The sequence below is a fragment of the Lonchura striata genome, chromosome 11, assembly GCF_046129695.1.
Source record: "Lonchura striata isolate bLonStr1 chromosome 11, bLonStr1.mat, whole genome shotgun sequence".
In the NCBI taxonomy this organism is placed as follows: Eukaryota; Metazoa; Chordata; class Aves; order Passeriformes; family Estrildidae; genus Lonchura; species Lonchura striata.
The window spans coordinates 8,100,476-8,125,477 of record NC_134613.1 but is presented as its reverse complement, the minus strand read 5'-3'; the positions used below and the strand labels follow the sequence as shown (position 1 = coordinate 8,125,477).

Sequence of the window (25,002 nt, the reverse complement as noted above, 5' to 3'; positions counted from 1 at the left end):
GGATGGGTGTGGTCTGTGTTCAGCAGTGTCTGTGGTTGCTGTTCCACGTTTGCTTGGTTTTGAAACACAGGTGGTTTTGGGCTATATGTTCCCTCAACACTCAGTTGGCAAGGATGTGAAATGCACATTCCCTCATAGCATTGAGCTGACATTTTGCATTCTCTGTTTGCTTAGCATTGCAGTTCAGGATATATAGATAAAATCATGGCCTCATCAGCTCAGACACTGTAGATATGAGGGTAGGAATGGAATGAATTAGGCCAGGCGAGTCAGGGAGGTCAGTGTGCACTATCTGGTCTTCCCTCTAAATCCCCCTTCTCCCTGCATCTTTATTTTGGTGTTTTATTTTATTTTATGCTTTTGGCTTGATTGGTAGTTGATTCCTGAATTGAAATTATGTGATGCAAACTTCTGTCCGTGTCAGTATTGGGAGAAACAGCTATTTACCTTGTGTTACATGTCTCTGGAGAGGCCTTATGCTTGTTGAGATAACTTCGCTGCCCCTTGCCTTGGTCTGTCTCTGTGTACAGCAGCTGATGAGGTTAGTTCCACCTTCCCAGTCTAACAGAGCTGGACTCTTAGGTGCAATTTAGTTTCTTGGGAAATCTTCTCTGTAATTTCTGTAATTGTGGTTTTATCATGTTTGTTATCTCAGCAAGGTATTGTGGAATGGAGATCTGTTGTGTGCATGACTTGAGGCTTACATTCACAATATTGATTTGACTTGTGAAATTTTCACTAGTGTAGAGCTGGATCTTATACTGATTTAGTACTCACTGTATAAGCCTGACAAAAAATCATGGAAGCTCTCTAATTAAGGCAAGTCTAAACTTGATCATATGTGAGTCATCCATCTCAATGCTTTTAACATTTTAAACAGATACATTCACAAACATCAGACAACTCATTTTTGCATATTGTTACAGAAGGCTTTTTAAGGAGCTGGTTGGGCAAGCCATTTGTTGGTGAAGCAGAAGTGGGATAAGGAAATTTGAGAGTAAATCCATGCAAAAGTTGTTCATTTACTATGGTAGCACAGACTGTGTAGAATTTACTGTTTAGTTAGAAAATATCTTTCTAGAAATTACTGTTGGAACTGATGGAGGAAGAGGTGCAGTAGGATATGAATAAATTAATTTGTTACTCAGCTTTGGCAGTCCTGCAACATGTTGGTTAGTTGTTTTGCTCCTCTTGAATGACACCAGGCGTAAAAGCAATTTTAAATTAATTTCCAGTGGAAATGAAGGGTGGGGGTGTTTTGGCATCAACTGTCTTTCTGTTAATTTGCGAATATTTCTCAAACAAATATGTTGGAGCTTTTGTTCAAATTATTAGTTTGTGACTTGCAGTAGGCAATTTACAGATTTATTTAATTTCAGGTAAAATATACTTAATATTTTTAAATATATATAAGTGTTTAATCAAATAACTTTTTTTAATTTAATGTTCAAATCATTTCACTGAAAATACCTACTTTACAGGATATGAAGAAATATTTAATTTTGTAAACATTGGTCCTTAGATTTTCAGAATTTTCAGATTTTTCTCTTTATTTTTTTAATGAAGAGAAATTATTAAAGAAAAATATTTTAACTGCTCATGGAGTATGTATCTGTTTATAAGCCCACACCTTTGTAATTTATGCAACAGCATGTAATAGAACACCATCCCAGCTCTAGTGAGAATGTATCCTGGCAGAGAGCTTTGGGGAAGGATACAGTAACTCAGGTAAGACTTGGAGGAGGGCTGTGCAAATGGATGGAAGTGTCTGCTCAAACTTAGTCCTTCCAAAGGACAGGGACCAAAGCCCAGGGTGACCCAGCTGGAGCAGCCTTTGCCTCCTGCTGCTGTGCTGGAGGGTGCTCCTGCCATGGATGTTCTGGCTAATTGTGTATAATCACTCCTTAACCCAGAGGCACACATTCCTCCAGCTGGAAGTTACTTCATTAAAGAACCTTATTGCTGTCTCATTCTTGTTTTACTTTTCAGACCTTAACAACATCTTGGGATAATATCTTATTACTTTTCTGTAGATCTTATTATCTTGGATAATATGTGCTTGAAATACTCATGCTTGTTTGCTATGTTGGCAAGGTATCTCTGTGAGCACACCAAGGCCTGCTTATCTTAATTCAAGCACTGGTTAGAATTCTGTTTTGTTCAGTTTTTTCCAGAATGTGGACACTGTGATGGTTCAGCTCAAGGCCTTGACATCCACACTCTGATACATATCTGCAGGCACTGGGTTCTCTGACTTAGGCTCTGTGACTTTTTTAAGAAGCTGCTGCTATTCCTCCCAAAGCTGTCAGATTCATAACTTATTATTCCAGTCTCCCACCTTACAAGCACAGATTAGTCACAGTCGGATTTAGAAATGTCCTACTTTATTACTCACAGAGAATTAGTAGCAGGCAAACCATTCCATGTAAAATTTTCTTGATTTCCAGGATCCTTTTCAGTTTTGATCAGCCATTCCACAGACTGAGTGATTTTGAGTGCACAGAGAGTCCATTACTTGCAGAGAGAAATATTTAAATGTGATGTGAATCAGTGTATAGAAGATAAAAGGAATGTGGAAGATATTTTCCCCTTGTTTTTCTCAGTGATCTCAGCCCTTTTTCTTGACCAAGTTCTTAGATCTCTTGAGAAAAAACAGCTGTCCTGTTCTGGCTATTACCCAGGAGATGGAAACTGCCTATCCCATTTATTACTGTAAGCCAAATGGAGAGATTCAGAGCCTGGAGGAGGCAAATGAAAACCTTTCTCTTGAGTTTGAGAACATACTATTGGAGGAAGCTGATAAGTCATGAGCTCTTTTCATAAGCTCTTTTTCAGATGAAACATCCTTTGGCGTCTCTGAAACCCAGAGCACTGAACTGAAGGAAACCAGACCACTGATATATTTAGGTCCTTCCTTCTTTGAGTTGAATTTGACCCTGGAAAAAAAAATAGGAGTGGTGGTGGGAGGACACAGTAACAGGTTCCCAACTTGTGAAAGTGCATTAAAGATATCAGTGATAAACAAAAAAAAGCTGAAAACCTAAATAATGTACTTTTAAATGAACATTCTCTAAGACACAGGACCACTGCTTGTTTTTAAGTTAGCCAGTAGAGCCTTTTGTCACACTAACAGGAGTACACCTTGCTGCCAGAGAGCCATGGCCTTGTTGCCTTTACTGAAACCTGGAGACATGAATCCCGTGGCTCGGGTGTAGCTCTTGATGGCTACTGACACTTCAGAGGGGACAGGACTGAAGGGAGGTGGGAGCTGTTACCCTCTACATCAGGAGAGGGAGAGGGTGCCAGAGCTGTATCTGAAGAATGGCTGTGAGCAGGTTGAAAGCCTGTGGATAAAAATCAGAGTGTGAGGGGACAAAGGAAAACCTCGTGGGAGGTGTCTGATCTAGGGGAGCCTACTGACAAATGCTTGCTCCAGCAACAGGAGGCACTGCAGGCCCCAGTCCTGCTGGGGGACTCCATCCACTCTGCGAGCCGAGGGCAGTGCAGGAGGCTCAGGCAGTGCAGAGAGGGTAACTGTACAGCAGGTGACAGCCATCCCTTCCAGGGTGGGTGCAGTCCTGCTGACCAGCAGGGGCTCATCAGGGATGCTGGATTTGGAGGCAGTCTGGGCTGCCAGGCACTCTGAAATTGGCAGTTGTGAGAGATATGGGTCAGATGAAGAATCAAGTCAGGCCCCTGAACTTGAGGAAAACAAGCGCCCAGCTCTTTAAATTCATAACTAGGATGCCCTAGGAAACTCATATTTAAAAATACACACATCAATTTATGCAGAAATTATTTGGGGATTCTAGTGTATTCTGTATTTATGGAGAATGGATTTAAGTTCTGAAGAGTTCTTGGAAATCGTTGTGGAAAGTCTAGTGATGGAAGAGTGGTTTGGACTGTTAAAACAGCAAGGAAAGACACTGGAGACAAAACCCAGACTATCTACAAAATGAAACAATACAAAAAGCATCTGTTGCTTCCTGTTGCTTTAAAAAAAATGCTGTCAGATTTGGTGTAGTTTTTGAAATATAGATGAAATGAAAAATAACTCATTCTTGAAGCTCTCTGTAGCTGTGCAACAGGCTAAAAATATCTAGCAGGTCTATGTGGAGACTTGAGAAAAACCATAACACTATGTTGCACACTTCAGAATCTTCAGGAAAGAGTAGCTATGTGCTAAGAAAATCCTACTTTTGATGAAGTAGTTATTTTAAGCTGTTGGTTACAAGCTAGTCTAGATGATAAAATAAAAATGTGTGGTGAGAGAAAAATAATTTTCTGTCAGCAGTAAATATGTTGCCAATATACCCAGTATGTGTGTTGGTTTTGTATGCACCATTTTAACCCACCTCTAAGAAAGTATGAGCATTTAGCATGTGTACACAAGTTTTTGAAAAGTGAATTTCCATTACACAAAGAAAATGTTACACCATGTTTTGGCTAGTTTCTAGCTTGATGATACTAATGAGACTTTTTATAGAAGTGCATTAGAATAAATGTAATTCTACTGAACTAGTTTCATTTGGTTGATGAAAAGCTGATTATATTAAAGCATTAAATGAAAAACTGTAAGCAACAATGCCATTACTGCTTTTTCAGGTACTCTAGTAGGAACTCACAAGTGACTTGGCACCATGGTAGCTCTTTCCTTGAAGATCTGTGTCCGTCAGTGCAATGTGGTGAAGACGATGCAGTTCGAGCCATCCACTGCCGTGTACGACGCCTGCCGAGTTATTCGTGAGCGAGTGCCAGAGGCTCAAACGGGGCAAGGTGAGCTCCTGAATGTGTCCTTACCCACCTCATTGCCTGAACTGAAAGTGGACATGAACCCAGAGGGGTTTTTGACATTGTCCCGTTTTTTATGTTGGAGGGTTTGGTTGTTTTTTATTTTAAGTTGTAGGGCTCTGGAGTGAAAGGAAACAAGTGCAAACAGATTTTTAAGCAACAAAAGTAGATGAGTTGTTTTTCTTCCTTTTGTCCTACAATGGATGTGTTTAGTGAAACTTTGACTTCTTAAATAAATATCTTGTTTGTCTAGAAGATGAGAAATTGCTCTGCTTGGAGAGCATTTTTTTGGTACTACCTACTTAATGCAGTGTTTCTGGCAATGTGTTCTAAGAAAATCTGTGCAGACTTACTTTGTGCCTCAGCAAAGGAAGCGACAGCACAAATTAGAAAAGAATAGCTCCAAAATGTGCAAAGAGAAATGTTTGAAACTGGTTAATAACTAAAATCATCACCATGCTGTGCATACCATAGTTACCATGGTGCTACATGTTAATCAAATGTAACTGTCTCTGTGCCTATTGAGCAAATTAGGTGAATACAGACTGGGAAACCCATGGACAAAAGATCTAGTTTTAACACAGCCAAAGTTGTCAAAAAATTCAGATACTTCAAAGCCCTGTGGTGCTGCATTGTATATAATGCTACTGGAACGTAATTCTTAAAGCAGGTTGTTTATTGCAATTTAAGCTCTCAACCTTTACAGCCATTTCAAAAAGCTGGTTGTGTTAGAAAAACCTACTAGTAATGGATTTAAGTACTAATTACTGAAAATTGCTTCTTCTTTGCAGGAGTCCTTTGGAAATCTAGTTACAGAGGTTCAGTTTTCAGATAAAACTTGTGCATTTTTACCATGCTGGTCTATCAAGGCAGTGATTGTAGACAGGTGTTGAATTGGGTGATAAATATCCCTGAACATCCTGAATCTCAAAGAAAAGCCAAGGAGTTCTCAGATTTTACAGTAGGGGTTTTCCTTTACTTATGATTGCAGTGCAGTGCACTAACAAAAAATAAGATTGAGTGATGAACAGAAATGCTTCCAACATGTACTTTCCCTTTCTTGGTGGCTGTTAAAATGTGTGTTTGCCTGTTAGTTCAGAAGATTCACAGGGGTACAGTACAGATAAACTGGTTCTGCACAGCAGAAAATATACTTATGGCTGTCAGCTGTGCACATTTCACTTCTCCCATAAGCCTGGTCCCAGCACAAATGTGGCCATGATTTTCATGTGCCAGTTGCACAGCTCCTGCTGTTCCATTACCAGGTGCATGCACCACAAGTGAGCATCAGAACCGTCTATGCTTCCTTGGGTGTTGGGGAGGATGAATAAATATGATTGCCTGGCAAAAGATTTGCAATAATACAGCCAGGATGAAAACAATCCCCCCTACTGGTTGAACAATGCCCTTACCTACAGATAGGTCCAAAGGTCAAATGGACTGTTCTATCTCAACCCCCAAAATGTATGGCTCATCCCACACCTGTAACCCTCCCCTGGAGCATCAGGTGTCTGTGAGCCCACTGGCCTAAGTCTTGTTCCAGCCCACCTTGAAGCCCCCTGATAAGGGGTCTCTGAGGGGCCAGACGCTCTCTTGGAACTTCCACCCTCTCCTGGAGCATCCTCTTGTCTCCCTCTACCCCTTGTCTCTCCCCTCCCCCACTCAGGCCCTGCCATGTGCTGCGTCTGGCAGCTCCAAGCAGGACCTTTCACCCTCTGTTATAAACCAAATATTCTAAGAGCAGCCTTCTGAGATCTCTCGTCTCCATCCATCCAAACCGTCCTGGAGCACAACTTCCCTGCACTTGGGACTTCTGTGCTCTGTGCAAGGCACTTTGTCTGCTCCTAAAGGTCACAACCTATTTGTAGGCACAAATTCTAAAATCTTTCAGAAGTGATTCTGTATTGAAGCTGTATCATAAATATCCCTATATGTACAGTTCACTTGACCTTTCAGGGAGTTTTTAATTAAGGTTAGCAGGGAAAGTTTTTCATCTTTCTTAGTTGTTTGTGGAAGGGTTCTTCCTTTTAAATTGGCTATCTGTAAGTCAGTTGCACTTCTATCAATTATGTTTAAGGTCTTTTATATAATTGCACAAGTAATCATGTGTTTAAGGTAAATGCTGTTAAATGTAAATTGTTGCTATACATGGCATTTAAGGATGAAATAATATCAGAAAATTGTAGGTATTTTTACCTGGCTTTCTGGCCATGGGGTCCTAACACATGGTTGAAAGTAAACAAGGTAGGGCCCAGAGCTGCTGTAGCAGACTGCACTGCTGGCCATGAGAATAGGCATTAGCCTAACCTGCAGAGCTGCAAACAGAGCAGCCTCACAAGCTGAATGGTTATTTGTTGTTTGTGAAGTACAGTCTGTATTGGTTCTTCATGCATATGGATAGGCCTTAAATTAACAGTCATGGTGCTTCATTTTGTGTATCTGGAGTTTACTCTTTGAAACCTAAGCCTGGGTTTGGTTTTGTGTGGCAGTGAAAATTTTATCATTTACTTCTGAAGTAAATTTGCATTCTTTAGCCTTCAAAAGATACAAGTTTTTACTGTGCTTGCTATGGATATAATTCTAGAAGCCTTGTATATTTTTAAATACCTAAACCTGAATCATCTATCCAAGAGATTCCCAAGTTGAAAATAAACTCCATTTTGTGGAGGGTTGAAAGCAATCTGTGTTTTGAAAATAGAACTGCTACTTGAAATAGTACACTGTGGTTAAGGCCAAACTTGCTTGTATTTTTGGTTAGTCAATTCCAAAACAGGACCTGTGAGCATTTAAAATAGGTTGTCTCAAAAAAAAGTAGTTACAAATATAATACACAGTAGATGTGACATGTGAAGATGTGATGGCACAGTGAAGCTTTTTTCCAAGTCTTCTGTAAAACCTAATGTACCCTGCTATCTGCTGCTAAACTAAATATTTCATGAAGCACAGAAAAATATTCTATCCAAATTTACTTGGAATGGGAGGTAAGTGTAATGTAGGCTTAACCCTGAATCGTAATAGCCCTGAATAAAACCATGTTGGCTTTATTAGGTTTGATGTTTTTCAATGTGTCTCTGTCTCTTCTGTCCCACAGCCTCTGACTATGGATTGTTCTTGTCTGATGATGATCCTCGAAAGGGTATATGGCTGGAGGCTGGAAGGACACTGGATTACTACATGCTGAGAAATGGGGTATGGTGCAAGTCTGTTGCTTCCTTCATCATCATGTTCTTAGAAAACTTGCTTCCTAAACAACAAGAAGAATGTTTAGCATTTGGAGGGCTGGGAAGGGTCTTGAGTCTATTCCTGAACTTGACCTACTCCTCTTCCTTGCTGTACTTCAGGTATCAGTTTTTTCCTGCACTCAGGTTGTGACTGTGAGCTACTGTGGTCAGTAATGTCTTCACATAATGATTAACAGAAAGTTGAAAAATAACTTTGGTTATATACTTTATATTTGACCTGACCTTGTGTTAGAGTTGGTTTCTTGTATGCTGGAGGTGGTGAGGTCATACTGGCTCATGTTCTGGGCAGCTTGCTGCAACCACAGCCTTGCAGTCCTTTTGAAATGCTGGAGTAGATTTCACAGCACAAAGGTACTTTGGTCTATCCTGCCCTGACCAGGTCTTGCCACTTAGGACAATCCTTGAAAATTGACATTGGCAGATCTAAAAGCAGTTACTGCTCAAGTTTATGAAATGAGTACATTTGTCTATACTGTAACAAAGGAAAAATCCAGCTTGGAGGGTAAGAAGGGAATCCTGTTTTAGACATCTGAGGTATTGGCTTGGCTTGTGGTGGCTTCCAAAAGCATTTAGAAACAGTTGTGTTTACTTCCTAGGATATATTGGAGTACAAAAAGAAACAGAGACCTCAGAAAATACGTATGTTGGATGGTTCAGTGAAAACAGTCATGGTGGACGATTCTAAAACAGTGGGTGAATTGCTGGTTACCATTTGCAGCAGGATAGGTAAGGTTTTGGGACCCACATGCTTAAGAATTTGTTTTTCTGTCGTATTTAAATTTTGATTGTTAGGATGTTATGTGGCTAGAAACTGGCATACATGTGAAAAAAATTAAATTTGTTTTAAGTTACTACTTACCAAACACTTTCTTGAAACCTGTTATCCAGGTTTTATCAAAGTCTATAGAGAGTCAGCTGTATCCTTAGACTTCAGGATTTAGCAGTTGAAGGCACAAAGTTATCCAACAGTACAGGTTCCAATTTTTTATTGTACATTACATTCACCTGTTCTTTCCTGCTATGAAGTAGAGGTTTAGAATTGAATTTATGCTTGGTGTTAATTGGCTAAAAGAGGAGCAATGCTGACCTTGAAATGTTCCCAAGCTTAGGACTTAGTGTTGTTATGATTAAGAGTTGATCACAAAATTGTATCATTTGTAAAAATACATACAGAAACCATCCAGAGCAGCTGGTTAAAGTTGTGTCATATTGCTTGTAGTCTGTCTCAATACTTAGCTAAATAGACATTTTTTAAAACAAATTTGTATTTAATACATGCACTACAAGTATGCATCCAACATGGATTGATTAAGTCTTAAAACAGTGCTTAAATCTCATTTAGAGTTCAAGTGGCCTTAATTTGATTTATATTATTTTACTTGGAAAGCGAATAATGTATTTCAGTTTTGAGGTCTTGTATGTTGGATTCTAATATGCTGCTAATTTACCTCAAAAATTAGTTTGATTTATTGTTGTGAATGTGGTCATGTAGGTGAGCATTTAATTTTCTGTCTGGTGTAACATAAACATGCTTTCCCAAACAGAACAATGAAATGGGAACAGCTTAGCATATATGCTAAATATTTTGAACTGATTTTTGATTCAGTTTCATGTAAAATTCACAGGAAGAGTTGAATCATAACACTTTAAACAAAAAAATCATGAATTTCACATGCTTTCTGTTCCTCAGTTGGCTCTGCCACATTTCTTTTGCATCATGGGTAAGCTGAAATTACTCAGTCCTCAGGAAGCAATTGTAGGCATCCATGAATAGAAATTTACTATAGCCTGTCTCCATTTTGAAATTTATTGTTATTTTACATTCCCTCATGTTTTTAAACTGGCAGCTTCTCTTGGTAGGCAGCAGAAAAAAAAAGTACCTTACACTTAATACCTTTCTGAAAGTGGCAAATGCAGCATATGACAAAGAAATCATGTATTAGAAAGATGAGGTCAGAAATTGGATTTATTTATGATTCCAGGAATAACAAATTATGAGGAATATTCATTAATCCAGGAGAGCATTGAAGAGAAGAAAGAGGAGAGTACAGGAACACTTAAGAAAGATAGGACATTGTTACGTGATGAAAGAAAAATGGAAAAACTGAAGGCAAAGCTTCACACGGATGATGATTGTGAGTAATGTGTTGCAGGGTAATTTTTTGATTAATATCTTTCCACAGCAATGCAAAGAAGCCAGGCAGTGGCTATTCAGTGTGTTTCAGTTGGTTCCTGGCTGTATTTTTCATCCTATTTTATGTTGTGCTGTCTGCAATTGAGTATTTTTAAAATTAAGTGAGTGGGTAAGTTAATGCCTTTGAGAGTTAGCAGGTGTTTTGAAGTGCATTTTGGTATGTGTTTGGTAGGGGCATTCCAACATCAGTGTGAAGGGTTGTTTTTGTCCCTTCATTGATGTTGGATATTTAATAAAGGATGCCTAGTGAAAGCCATCAGAAGGTAGTTTTGTGTTTGAAGATAAAAGTTTTAACTGTACATGACATTTGCCAAAGAACTAAGAGAGTATTTGATTTGTTTTGTTGCTAAGTCAGATAAGTGTTTTTTCTGTTTTACTGTAAAGACACTAAGGTTAACTGTAAGTGTCAGGAAGATGTTTTAAAATTGTGTTAATGGATAAGAAAGGTAAACAGAATCATTTGGTTTAGAGGTAAAATGTGGTGAACTTATTTTGTTGTGAAGCTTTGAAGATCTAAATTTAGTGATAAAACATTACTAGAGTTGTTTCTTCAGTATTATGCTGTAGTATATCCTTGTTTCTCAGCAGTGCTGCTTTTCAGTTCTCATTTTTAGCAAACCTTCAGCACTGATGACTAGCCCCAGAAATGAAAGTAACATTTCTTGTGGAGTTTTCCCCCACAGTGGAAAAGCCAGTCCTCCCATGAGTTTGACAAGGGCTGTTACCTCTGGCAGCAGTGTGGGTTAAACAGTGTGCATGTCTGTGGCTCTGTTGCAGTGAATTGGCTGGACCACAGCCGCACCTTCAGAGAGCAGGGAGTGGATGAAAACGAAACACTGCTCTTGAGAAGGAAGTTCTTCTATTCAGACCAGAATGTAGATTCAAGAGATCCTGTTCAGCTTAATTTGCTTTATGTTCAGGTACAGTACTTTCTACCTTGTCTGAGGAAACTCATGTAGGTTAATTAGAAAAAATTTGCTTCTCAAATACTCCATCTTCTACAATTTCAGATTCCAGTTCTGGATGTGCTTTAGTTTTGCTCTTTTGTCTAGCCCTTCAAAAACACAAGATGGTACAGAAGCTTTTTTTTAATCAAATACTTTGAACCCAGTAATGAACACTGAGCCAAAAATCCACTGGCTTTCAAATCCTGCTTCCTTAAAGTTGGCACATGCCTTCAGTCCCAAGTTGCTCCTTTTAGTTCTTCTCCCTCTTCTCTTCTCTGGGTGGTTCTCTCTGTGTGATGTGGAATCTCAGGTCAGTCTTGTGAACAGCTTTCTATTTCTCATGTCTTTTTCTCCTCTGCCTGATCAGTGAGAGATCTTCTGCACTCCTTTCCAATTTTCAACACACACAGCACACAAGGCAGGCAGGCTTTCCATCAAAAGGGACCTGTCATGTAACACAGTAGGAATACATCTAGACAGGTTTCCTAAACTGTCAGAGGGACTGTACATACCTTAGCAAAGCCAGGAGCTTCATGCAGAAGATAATATTTAGCTGAAAGTGCCATTGCACTTGCCTGCAATTCAGTCTGAAAAAAAAAGTAGGCTTTAAACTCTTTGTTAAAGTTTTAGGGGTTTTTCCCAAAGGAAAAAAATTGAAAGTTTAATGGAATGTGCTGTTGTTATACTTGATATTGCTATAAATTACATGTTAAAAATCTGAGTTAAAAGGTAAGGCTGTTCTCTTGCTTGTAGAACAGCAGTACCTTTTTGAAGTATTTTAGAGGACTATCACACTAAGCTGTTCTCCTGCTACTAAAATTTTTCATTCAGGCTGGCATGACAGTATGTGTTGATAATGCTTTAACATTGCTTTGTCTATGGGTAGGTGAGCCTTCTACTGCCAAAGTTATAAAATCTGTCATCTTCAATGACCACCAAATTTGCACAGAAGGAAGAAAAATGTTGCGTTCCATTCCCTGACGCTGTATCTGTAACAGTGATTTTGTTTTTACCTACTAATTGTGGAGATCTTTTTCCCCCCCTGTATAAGGCAGTGGGATGAAAGCTTTTTCCTGTGTGTATTTGCACACACGTGCATCTGTACATATGTGTGTACATACACAGAAGTGTATGTGCAGGTTATTTTATTTACACATGCGTCAGGAAATGGCTGTCAAGGTCTCTTTTCGATCAAAGCTGATACAATCATAGCTTCAATAACTCTCCACAGATACTCACAATGAAAAAATCTAGCCCTTTGTTTTATTAGTCACATCCAGAATGGAATAATAAAGACATTCAGAAGGAAAAGGATGTGTTGCTGTCTGTATTCAAGTTTTCAAGGAATTTGAGATGGATTAGTTGTCTTGGTGTCTCTGACACATCTTTGTTTGTCTCCTGTAGGCTCGTGATGACATTCTCAATGGCTCCCATCCTGTCTCCTTTGAGAAGGCTTGTGAATTTGGAGGCTTTCAAGCACAGATCCAGTTTGGACCTCATGTAGAACACAAACATAAACCTGGATTTTTAGAGTAAACACTTCTAACTTCTAAATTTGGGTGACCTCAAGTGTAACTAATGTTGAGTTGTCACAGATTAAACACATTTTATTACTCCAAGCAGAGGTAATCAGATTCAGTGTATTTTCAGTAGCAAATCTCCCAGTGAAAGGAGCTTTATTGCACAAATCAGCAGCCTCAGCTGGTGAGGGGACCTTTGGCAGTGCTTATTAGACAGCACTAATAAGGGCACTGGCTCCTCCCAGAGTGCCAGTTAAGTACACACTTGGTAGCAGGAAAGTACAAGAGTGGAAAGAAGTTTTGTCATTTGAATAAAGTGAGTACCTCCTGTGTGTAGAAATTAAATTTTCCAAACTTTTGAGTGGCATTAATCACTTGGTCAGATTCAACCTCTCATTGTGTTGTATGAATGGAATTCTAGAACTGTGCTCTTTGTTTCAGGCATGGACAGGAGTCCTGCTTACAAGTGGCTCATCCTTTAATCTTTATTGTGATACCTAACTTACTGTGATCAGGAGGGCAAGTTAAGGGCATTTACATGTCCCATTTTTCTACTGATTTGGATTTTCTGATTGCTTTACCTGCTGTAAAATTAACCAAGGGCTGAAGTCTGAGGAAAGCAATGTGGGAAGGTAAAAGAGAGCTATTTACTGCCTAGTCCATCAAGCCTTGCCTACATATGAGGCTGATAAATACCTTAATTGAAGGCACACAGCAATGGGTGCATATTTGGTTTCTGTCCTGTTTCACTGCCAGAGTGCTCAGTGCTGCCTCAGGCTTCCTTTGTGATCCACTTTGGGGTTTATAGTATCTCAGGGAATCACTTGGGGTGGTGTCTTGCTGTGGGATGTGCAGTGCTGCAGCTCTGGTTGTTTGAAACACTTCACTTCTGGAGCCTATACCTGAAATAGCAGTTCAGTTATGCAAATAAACATATTTCAGTTCCAGTTAATAATCAGCTTTTCTTTTTACTGTCTGACTGCTCCTGATTGACCCAAAAATCTTTGCTATTAGAACTACTGATGTCTAAGAATTACAGGGGCCCAGTGTAATGCTTCAGTGTACCCCTCGTTTTTATTTCCTAGAATTGTGACCAGTTACACAGCAATCTTGCTCTGAGACTTGTCCATTGTGTGCTTATTCTTCCCTTCTCACTCCACTCACTGAAGAGTATTCCTGCAGCAAATTGTTGGGATATTATGTCATGATAAGATAATGTTGTGTCATGGTAATGATTTCAAGAGTTAGGTGTTCCCAGAAATAATTGCTTTTAATTTTTAAAGCAGTAATTTCCCACAAACTTAACCAGTGGCTTTTGCAAACTGCTGAACATCATTCAGTCACTTAAATTTTTTAGGATTTTCTAATGTACTGCTGTTTTTTTCGGTGGAAAGTTTTTCTCTTTTCTTTTTCTTAAGCTCCCATGTAGTGAGTGTGTTTTTTGGTGTACTGAAGCTGCTGGCTGGATGACACTTCTACTTTGTATGCAGTGCCCATCATGAAACAGCCATCACTCATAGAGTGTGCATTATCTTTTTTTAATCCTAATAGAGGTGAAAGGTATTAATAACTGAACAATCTGTTAGAAAAATAATGTTACTTCCAGTGGAAACCATTCTGAATCAGAATTCCAAAATTCCGAACCTCCTTATATTCTGTAGGGCATTTTTCTATGCTCTTGTTTTATTTTCATTTAGGGCTTTGATTGTATTTGAACCAAACTTGGCAGGTAACCAAGTGTAATTGCTCTCTGTCCTAGTGTTTAATCAGTTTAGTAAAATTAAGCATTTCTCATTTGGAGGTAATTCAGTTTTTTCCTCTGTAGATGAACCTGCTCCAGAACCATAAGTCCCTGGTCATCGTCTCCTAATTTGAAGTGTACCTGTTTATGATGTAGTGGTGATACCTTTATTTCACATAGCCATCGTGACAGCCTTGTTGTGAAAGCTCATGCTTTTGTTTTGTGAGTCTAAGTAAGCCAAGTGATCCTGGCTCACTATGAACAATATAGAGAAATAGTGTAGTTAAATGATCATTATTTTTTTTCTGAAGCTGTATCTCTTATGCTTTCAGAAAAAAAACTTCATCTTTTTTTTTTATTCCCTTGAAAAAGAGTGAGCTTTTTAAAAGTTTCATCCAACTATTTTCTACTGTTTGGTGCATAAACACTGATGCTTTTCAACTAAGACAGTAGTTTTGTTTAATATAAACTATATGCTGTAGCTCAATATGTGAAATACATTTGAGAGGTATCCAGTCACTCACTGAAACCTTAGGATGCTACAGGTTCCCTTAAGGAGAATCTGTCAGCTCCTAAAAAAACATCACAGGACAGAATAGCTCTAGTATTTCATTATGCTGTTTGGAAACAGCTTAGTTTAGTTTGCCTGTCTATGATATGTTTGTGTAGAGAGACCTTTTGTATCCTTTTTTGTCATTGCTAAAATATTCTTGGCACAGATGAAGATTTTTGCCTACATCTTGCTAAGACATTGGTATTGGTTGTAGGAATTGCCTTGAAGCTCATGCCAAAGTAAATTGTGAAAGCATTAAACTATCAGTTTAAAAGTAGTCCTTCTTCATGCCCTTCGTGGTACAGATCTAGTTTGGCATGGCACATACAGAGGGTACCCTGGGGCTGAATTTATTGAGAGAATATCTAATAAAGAGCTTGCACTGTTCATCTGCAGGTAGGAAAGGAGCACCTCAAACTGCACACCTCCACTTCTTTGCAAGCACACTGGCAAACAGATAAGCTGCAAATGATAAGTGAGCTTGATGCTGAGCTCAGTTCTTGAATCTAACCTGGTGTGCTGAATTAAGCTGTATTTTTTGAGAACACATTGGTGCTAATGAGAAACAATCAAAGTGTTGGCACTTACATAACTTTTTAAGGAACTGGAAGATGAAACTCAATGTAAACCAAGTTAAATCAACCCTGCTTGCTATTAGCTGGTATATTTTACTGAGCTCAATGTACACTTTCTAATATGTGTAATTTAAGGGACTAAAGAAGGTTAAATGAGAAGATATTTCCATTGTTTTTGCTAACTCCATTTAAAAGCTTCAAAATAAAGTGAAACTGTCTGTAAAGAAAATATCTGGATTATAGGTAGAGTTAAAATAATTTCAGTCTATTCACAACAGGCATTTCACCCTTTCAGATGAGGTGATCACTTGCCTCTTGATTTAAAAATAGTGGAAGGTGATAGAAGGAAAAAACTTCCAATCCAACTGCCACCCACATGTGCAGGAGTATTACAATTGTGTTTAGTGGACAAAGCACAAAGTTGTTTTCTTAACCCTTGCTGTTTATGAAGCCCCAAGTAATGTTTGCTTAGCAATGTTTTTTCAAGTGTTGTATTAATTAAAAATGAAGTAGACATGCTTAAAAATGTAATGGTTTTGATAGTTTATCTGCATCCAGATAGCTGAGAAAATTAGCTAATACAAGATGATAACTCAAAGTGCATTGATAGCTATAATTTATTTGTTTATATAATTAGATTTCCAGAATGAAACTTTGTTTAATTCAGGTTTGGGTTTGTTGCTTTTTTAATTTGCCTTGGAATTGAATTTAACTAAACTGGTTTGAACCTGTGAAATTCTGTATAAAATCACCAGTTTTTTCATAATAGATACACCAATATAGATAAATAGATACACTATTCAAATAGATACATCAGCTTTTTAAGATAATAAGCTGTATTGAGTCCTTATCTACAGTTTGATTTTGACTTCTCAGCCTTCCCTACCCCATGATGTGTCTTTGCAAATAAGTCCCCAAGAAGAAATTTCTTTATCATGGATAAGTGAAATGTAGCTATGAGAACATCAGAAGAAAGATTAGCAAGGACGGTTGTTCTTACTTTGTTTTATAATGCTAGAAGACAAAATGTGTGTTCTCAGTACTGAGTAATATTTCTGAAGCACAAAATCCAAATTTAGTATTTTGAGCTATTTTTTGATTGTCTGCAATGGCAGTCTTTTGTGTTTACAAACAGAAACATAAAAAGTGCACAGTAATATAAACAAAAAACCCAACAAAAACACTCCCAAAATATAAAAACAAAGCAACTCCCACAGAACAGTTGAGCAAGTTTTTGCCAATCTTGTTTAAAACAATCCATCCTTCTCAAAATATCTAACTTTGTATCCTAGTAAGTAGTCTTTTGTTTGTTTACTGAATGAATAAGTGCATTCTCCAGTCATACTTTTTTATGATCCTTAATAGTTCAAAGTAGGGGGAATCCTTAGAGACTAATTATTTAAAATGTGCAAGTTTTTTCAGGAGAAAATGACCTGCTGAATATATGACATGGTTTCATCAGAGTAGAATATTCCAGATGGGAAGGTACAGTCCAGAACAATTCTTTGTTAAAGCATGATGCTGATATGCCCTCAGGTTAGGGTGAAATCTGGCTGAGATAAAGGATTATTTCATTGTACAGCAAGGAGGGGCAGATGAGGTGTTGAAGGATTCCTTCTGAATGAACTTTGTCATGGAGGCTGCACTTGTTTAATTTAATCCGTGTTCTGAGTGCTGCAGGAATTAAAATTGCTTCTTTTTTTATTTTGAGACAACACAGTGGTGTTAAGTGTCCACTTAAATTAGTGCCTAGTTCTTCAGTACAGTATTAGTGTTCTAACACTTCTTGGATGACACAGAGAAAGAACTTGGTCCCACACATCAGTAAATCAAAAGTGCTGCTGTGAAGTACCAGCAGTGTCTGAACTCAGAGCTGGCTCAAACCTCCATGTCCCTTCTCCCAGATTACACTAAGTGTAGTTACATTTAGATACGAAACCCTGTGAGCTGCTGAGAGACATCCTATACCATCCTATACTTTAAAATTGAAAGTGTCCCATGAATTTTCAAAACATTAAAAGGTACTGCATGGGGCAGCAACTCAAGTGGTAAGGTAGCCTCTTGCTCTACTTAGTTTTGTTTTGTTGTGGAGGTATTTAGCACCTACATTAGGGAGCCTGGGGGACCTAGTGCCAGTAAAGATGTATGGAAATCATCCCTCTTCAAGAAGGAACCATTAACTTTGGAATTTCTTTTTTTTTTTTTTTTTTTTTTCCCTAGCCTGAAAGAATTCCTGCCTAAAGAATATACCAAACAAAGAGGGGCTGAAAAGAGAATATTTCAGGTAATTGTGAGGCTAAAAAAACGACTATAGTTTCACTACCTTTATAAGAAAAAAGTGAGATTCCCAGGTGTATACTTTGTATGTATACAAAGAACTTTGAACTATGTAGCTATCAGAAAATGGAGTATCAAGTATTTGACAGCTTTTATTTTATTTCTTCAGCAGATTTATTGTCTTGATCATTTTTTCTTTACTGATGATTATCCAATGTGCTTTGTTAAATGGAGAGTGAAAATTAAGTATTTTTAAGATCTTTTTGTCAGTTGCATTGAAATACAAAGATTCATATTTGTATTAAAACAGATTGATGTTTAGGAAAGCCAGTTTTCATTTCATACCTCATTCAAACATGACCCTCAATTCTGCTTGTTAATGCTTGAATTCAGTGCTGTGTGTGACACCCCACTGTAAAAGACTGGAGCAATTAAGTATAAATGGGAACATAAATACTGATATTGTTACAAGTGGGCTCAGTCTGAGTACTCTGGATGCACCAGGTAACTCTGCCCACTGAAATACAAGTTTGGCAACACAATGGAAATTGGAAAATTCTGAGGTCAGCAGGTGAGATGAAGTCTCATGGCTTCTGGAAGGACACACCAGAGATCTGTGATCTCAGCTAGGGAGACAAGTTCAGGAGCAGGAACAGGTCACATTCTTTTTGTCTGCTACACTCCCAACTGAAGAATCCTGTAATTTAGTGAGTCTGTTCTACCTTGAGTTTTCAGTACTTCCTTGTAGATGAATATATCTGACACCTGAGTATTTTCTGTGCACCTTTAAGTCAATGTGCAGTGACATTGCAGTTTAAGCAAAAACCAGATTCATTCACTTCTAAGTATTGCAGCCATGCTTTTAATAGCATGGGGGTTTTGCCCATGTCAGATATGACCTATGAGTAATTTCAATCATTATGTGCTTTAGAGCATGGACCAGAAGCTCATCAGTGAGGGCACTGATCTGGGCAAAGAATCAAGAAGGTAGAATATGTGAGGTGTCTTTTTGAAAAAACTTCAGCTGTTTCCCGAGCCATGAAGTTCTGGAGCTTGGCAGGTGCAACATTTGTGCTCCTTGTTCTTTTGGGGTCTTGGTTGTGTTCTCTGCTGAAGTTGACAGCTGGGAGCAGCCTGTGTTCTTGGGGTGCAGGAGGTTTTTGGAGTTGCAGTTGCTCCTCCCAGTGCTCTCCCTTGGAAGCTCCCACACTGTTGAGGTGGGCACAAGTGGAGTAAGAAGGCATTTCCCGTGCTCCTGCTGCTCCCCCTGCTGCCGTCAGTCAGCATCCAAGAGGTGGCAACCAGCAAAAGGGGAAGATGGGATGGGATAGGGAATCCCACAAACAGGATTTCAGTAGTGACATTTGGATGAGGCTTTCAGCACAGTGGTCTGGATAGGAGAGCAGATGCTTGGGTGAAATTTAAATACATAAGATGGGTACCTGTCATTACTTACACGTAATTATCAATGTTCTAATGACCAAATTGTTTAAATAAGTAGAGACTGAGTTACAAGACCCATTTAGTTGAGTATTTCAGTATTAAATACTCAGAAAAATCGTTGTTTGTTCCTCATCTGTAGAATTATTTTCATGTGATGGGAAAAAAATTTGGATAAGGCTGCAGCTGGCAAAAAAGGCCCATTGGAAGTACCTACAAGACATGATAAATGGTCAAGTACAAGGTGTGAGGCTGTCATGAATCAGAAGTTTTGGGCACAAATCAGGAATAAATAATCTGTTTCTGGGAAGAAAAAAAGGTTGCTGGTACACTTAAACAACTCTTAAAAGCTGAGCAAAGAGACCTTAATTGTGTGAAACCTAATGGTGTCAAATAGCAGGAATACATAGAATTTTAAACTGTGCCAGAAGGGATTGAATGTGCATGGTCTGAGGCACAGATTGATGGTCAAAGAGGAGTGTTCTATTTGCCCAGGTTAGTTATTTTCTCTGATGTGAGGCATTATATGATAGTTTTGCTAAGATTTCTTCCCAGTAATTTTTTTCAGATATTCTAAATGTAATGATTATGACCTAAGCATCCTGAATTAGATAAAAGCTGTGCCTTTTTTTTTGTTTGTTTGTTTCTAGAAAGCTTTGGTTCTGCCTAATTGATACTGAACTCTCTTACAGGAGCACAAAAACTGTGGTGAGATGACAGAAATAGAAGCCAAAGTGAAGTATGTGAAGCTGGCGCGTTCCCTGCGCACCTATGGGGTGTCATTTTTCCTTGTTAAGGTACCGTGGGTCCTGCTGTGACCATCCTGTGTCCTTGGTTATGGATTGTCTCAGGTGCCTCTCTAAGCCAAGGTTTGCTGCCTCAACCACTGAGATATTTTAGTTTCCTGGAGGAGTATGAAGAGGGGTTGTCTTTTGAACTGAAAAGTAAAGATGCACTGAGGACCAGAGCTGCTTAAAGCATTGCTTGAAAATCATTGTCTGTAAACAGACAAACTTAAGCCTGGAGTTTTCAATTGTCACTGTCTGCATGCCAGTTGCTTCCCTTTGTCAGTATATTCTATCTTGCTTTTCCTTTGTCTTGTGGAAAGCTATATTTGTATGGAAAACAATCTTCCACACCTTGTTACAGGAAAAAATGAAAGGCAAAAACAAGCTGGTTCCTCGTTTGCTGGGGGTCACCAAAGACTCAGTGATGCGTGTGGATGAGAAGACCAAGGAAGTGCTGCAGGAATGGCCACTGACAACTGTGAAACGCTGGGCTGCCTCACCTAAAAGCTTCACTCTGGTAACCTTTCTGTGTGTATTCAGAAGACAAGGGATTTATGTGGCAAGGAGACTTAGAACAGTTTCTGTACTGTAACTTGTTCTATCTCAAATTTTCGGAATCCTTAAGTAATAAATTGGCACACATTGTAGTCCAGGTTCAATCTGTAATTTGGTGCCTCAGGACAGGCCAGTTCCTCAGAAGTGCTGTTTAAATCTTTCAACAAACCACTGTTTAAATCTGGTTTGTGCCTAACTAATGAACCAGTTATCATTCACACTTGTGTAAACAGTTATAATGCTTGTCACTCATAATGTACTCTGTGACTTGAAAGATTTGAACATAAACAAAGTCAGCTGGCTCATTCATGTGTTTGATAATTACAAATTTAGAGAAGCTTCATGAATGTGATATTTTGCTAATTATTTGGTCAATAGGAGACCACTGCAACATACATTTTGTATATGAAAAGGTTGTTTGAAGTGACGGAGCAAGAGGCAGAAGCTAGAAAATTGCATTCACTTGATTCATGTGCATCTAATTTCCAGTTGCATGGATGATTATACTCTAGGATTAAATGCTAAAAAAACTTTTCTTCATCCTCAAGTGACTGAATCTGATAAAGTTAGATGAAGTATCTCTTGGGCATTTCAATTTATGAAACATCTGTGAGTATACTGAAATAAAATGCATTTTTCTCTCCTTTCTCAGTCTTACATACAGGCTGGTTTAGAATCTTGGAGTTTAACTTACTGTTGGATATAATAAAATGTCTATACAATTTCAGAATTTGAATTTTCTCACTCATATTTGGTACTATTTCTTCATTTATTTACTTCACACTTTCAAATAAGTTTTGGGTTTTTTCCCCCTTTTTCTTCAGGATTTTGGTGAATATCAGGAAAGCTATTATTCGGTACAGACCACTGAAGGAGAACAGATCTCTCAATTAATTGCAGGTTACATTGATATCATCCTAAAGAAGGTACAGTATTAACGTCTTGGCATGTAGCAAAAAAAAAAATGCAAAACTTCAGATATGTACAAACTGCAGTTTTTCTCTCATGGAGTCAGTGTTGTATCTTCTGTTCTGATGTTATATATTTTTACGTGGAAGCAAGCCACTGCTCCTGGAAAAATCAAGGCTATTTATTACATCCCTAGAATGTGTCAGGCTCAGTACAACACTCCTGGGCTTTACTTTTCTGTCCAGAAGATGACCTGGTGGCTGTGAGTGTATATCCAGGGAAGAGTCCAAAGCTTCAGTTATGGATTTTTAAGCTATAGTGATGAGTCAGGTGGGAAGAAATTACCCTAGAATCAGTATTTAAAACTACAGCCAGGACTACACAACATTGTCCAGATGCTCCTGCATATAATGTACCAAAGCTGAGAAAGTTTTTGGCCAGAAAAACAAGCCAAAAAGCCCCAACAGTGCATTGCTTGAAAACCACTGTGATTAGTAAAGTAAAGAATTAGACCTCAGTTGTACAGAGGGGGATAAGATCAGTGTTTGTGAAGAGGTCAGACTGCCTTGAAACTCGTTTTTATAAAATGTGCCTGGCAGGAGAGAGGAAGTGCTGGTACAAATTTCCAGTATTCAAAAATATTCCAAAGCAAGCAAGTGCAACAGCAAAAAACGGCGAATTTGCCAACAAACATGGAGCTGAATGGTCCCATTCTAAGCATGTTATATAGAAAAGTGAGGTGTTCCAAACAACACTGATTCATTCTTGTCAAAATTTTACTTCATTGACATTCTTTACTGCAATAGATTTTAGTAGCAAGAAATCATGAAGTAGCCCAGAAGAATTTATTGCCTTTGTTTGTGTGAGCAGTAGGATGTAACATTAAGGGTTATGTAAAATAAGAGGTTGAGGAGGATTGCCAGAATTCATCACACAGAATTCATCACATGCCTTTTTCTCTGAGGCCATCAGGCTCAGGTTTAATAAACATAAAATAAATTGCAGGTTTCTGTAGATGCTCTAAAACTTGATTCAGAAGTAGCATTGTTGTCTAGTGCCAAATGAAAGCAGCCTTCTGTCTTGATAGAATACAAATGTGCAAATTTTCACTCCCTGTTCTTTTAATTTTTTTCTCTGCCATCTGCTGACACAGCCAGTTTGAAATTAATGAATTAGGAACAGGTTAAATCCTAAACACCCATGATTCATATGAGAAGCTGCAGTTTGTAGTTGTGAGCCCACATAATCTCTGTGATGGATGCATCAGAGTGAGGTTTGTTGCTTTCAGTTGCATATTGTTAATTCTTGCTCTATTTTGGGCTGGCCCAGCTCATTTTGTCCCATGTACATTGATAGGTACATTTTTTTCTGCTCCAGTGTTATCTGTTTTTCAGACAGATAAAAGTTTGGTCCACTTACATATCAAGGATTAATCCTCTAATTACAGCTTCAGGAGATGAAGTTGTATCCCCCCAGTTCACTCCCCCCACCAGTTCATTTTTGTTTATACTTTTGGGACCTGAGGCTGTAGGGTGTCCTTGGATTCCAGGCCTAGAGGGATGGTTTTGTCTTACCAAAATGTGGAGACAGGTGACTAACACTTTATATGGAGTTTAGAGTTATGCACTATTGCAGTACAGGATTTGAAAAATATAAAGGCTAAAATCTTAAGGCATCACTAGGTAGCACCATACAGTAACACTTCAGCACTTCCCTTATACCTTTGTTCAAAAGGGCACGAGCAGTTTTTCCTTTACATGCTTCTTTTGCCAGGGTTTAGAACCTGGGCTGTTAAATGCTGAAGAGTACATCTCCTCTGGGGGAGGTTGTGTTGTCACTCACTGCCCAACAGCGTGGTGGGTATTCATAGTGTTCAGCACCAGACAAGGTTCTGCAGGCCATTTGTTTACATTTGTGATAAATGGCAAGGAAATGGTGGAGAGAGAGCAAGAAACAACACACATTGTTTAACTTACCTTTTTTTCCCCCCCTCCAGAAACAAAGTAAAGATAGATTTGGGCTTGAAGGTGATGAGGAATCAACCATGTTGGAAGAATCTGTTTCACCTAAGAAGTGAGTGCATGCAACAGGAGGAAATGGTCTGGTTTTAAGTGTGCCACATTTAGCTGTGGCAGCTTTTTCAAATGAAGTAGTACAATTATTACTGTTAAAGAATGGTTTTCTACAGATTATTTCAATAGAAAGAAGTACTGTCCCCAGGCAATTCAGTGGGCTCCTAGCTTCATTCAAGGATTGAAAAGGAGATATTTGTCACAAAATTGTTGGCTAGGGCAACCAGCAATGGCATCATCAACTTGACTCTTGAACAAAGGTGCTCAGGCTGTAATTCAGTAAAATGCTGGTGCAGAAAGGGGAATAATGAAGCAGAGCTGCAAGTAGTTTTTTTTCATCTTCATGTATGATTTACAAGGTTTTAGTTGCTTGTGTTTGCTAGTTCCATGGTTTCCAGTAGATTTGACACCTGTCAGTTTAGTTGTACACTGTGTTATGAGCAGAGCTGGCTTATTTGACCAGCCAAACCCATCAGATGTGTGGTGTGGGTAGGGGAAAGGGTTTGGTACAAGTAGGTCAGGTTATGGTTTTGATGGGAGAGTAACTGAATATAAGGAAACACAGAACTGTAGAGCTGGCCACACACTTGAAAAGGAATGTCAAATCTTTCTGTGCAGTGAGACAATAAGAAGAGATTTGTGACATTATAAGCTGTAATGAACCACTCAAGTCTTTTCTTGGAGCTCTTGAGGGTGGTAGTGTCAGCAGTGTGTATGTGAAAAGTCCATTTGATTTATTGTCAAGCCTGTGGTTTATATGAGATAGATTTGTAAGGTATTTCATGTGGCCCTATGGGAAATTTCGTCTTTTGATGGATCACACATGTTCAGATGTGCTTTATTTTGACGCGGCCCCTTCCAAATCACATCCAGAATATACTGTTAGTTAAGTGCTGTGCAGAGAAGCCCAAAACTTGTAGTAGGTAAATACAAGATTCTTCCATAATGAAAATAACTCTTTTTCCCCTCAGCAGAGTGTTGTTGTTACAGCCTGAATTTCTGTCAACACTTCTAGCTATTAAAGGTTGAATCATGTTTAAATATGAGCAGTATATCTGGCAAAGCAGTTCAGGACTGTGGATGGCAGTTACTTTATTTATTATTCTCCAGTCCAGTATCTGGGGGGCTGCCAGATTATTTGCAAGTACTATGTGTGCTTTTTTGTACCAAAGGGGAAGAATTAAGTTTTTATCCCAGTTCTAGGGAGTACTTGCAAAAGATCTCCTCAAGGTTGATGCTTCTATTTCGTATTGATCAGCCTGTGATACAACAGAAACAAAGTAGTTGTTATGCCATAAACCTTGTTCTGCTTCGGTCTGCCCTGTAAAAGGGGTAAAGCTATTGTATCATGTTAACAAAATTGCACATTGCCATCTTTCCTTGGTGCCTGCTCATTAG

At 38.6% G+C, this 25,002-nt stretch overlaps 1 protein-coding gene across 7 annotated transcripts in view; it reads left to right on the top strand.

The window, feature by feature from the left end:
- Positions 1–25,002, top strand: part of TLN2 (talin 2) — a 141,919-nt gene that overhangs the window by 48,318 nt on the left and 68,599 nt on the right. For all 7 annotated transcript variants that reach the window (XM_021554180.3, XM_021554185.3, XM_021554184.3 and 4 more), the window contains 11 exons: positions 4,606–4,776; positions 7,883–7,980; positions 8,630–8,759; positions 10,016–10,168; positions 11,005–11,147; positions 12,579–12,706; positions 17,784–17,847; positions 19,973–20,077; positions 20,430–20,585; positions 21,448–21,549; positions 23,529–23,605. In XM_021554180.3, coding sequence (XP_021409855.2) covers positions 4,641–4,776; positions 7,883–7,980; positions 8,630–8,759; positions 10,016–10,168; positions 11,005–11,147; positions 12,579–12,706; positions 17,784–17,847; positions 19,973–20,077; positions 20,430–20,585; positions 21,448–21,549; positions 23,529–23,605 — 1,292 coding nt within the window. In that variant the 5' untranslated portion in view covers positions 4,606–4,640. The remainder of the gene's footprint in view (positions 1–4,605; positions 4,777–7,882; positions 7,981–8,629; positions 8,760–10,015; positions 10,169–11,004; positions 11,148–12,578; positions 12,707–17,783; positions 17,848–19,972; positions 20,078–20,429; positions 20,586–21,447; positions 21,550–23,528; positions 23,606–25,002) is intronic.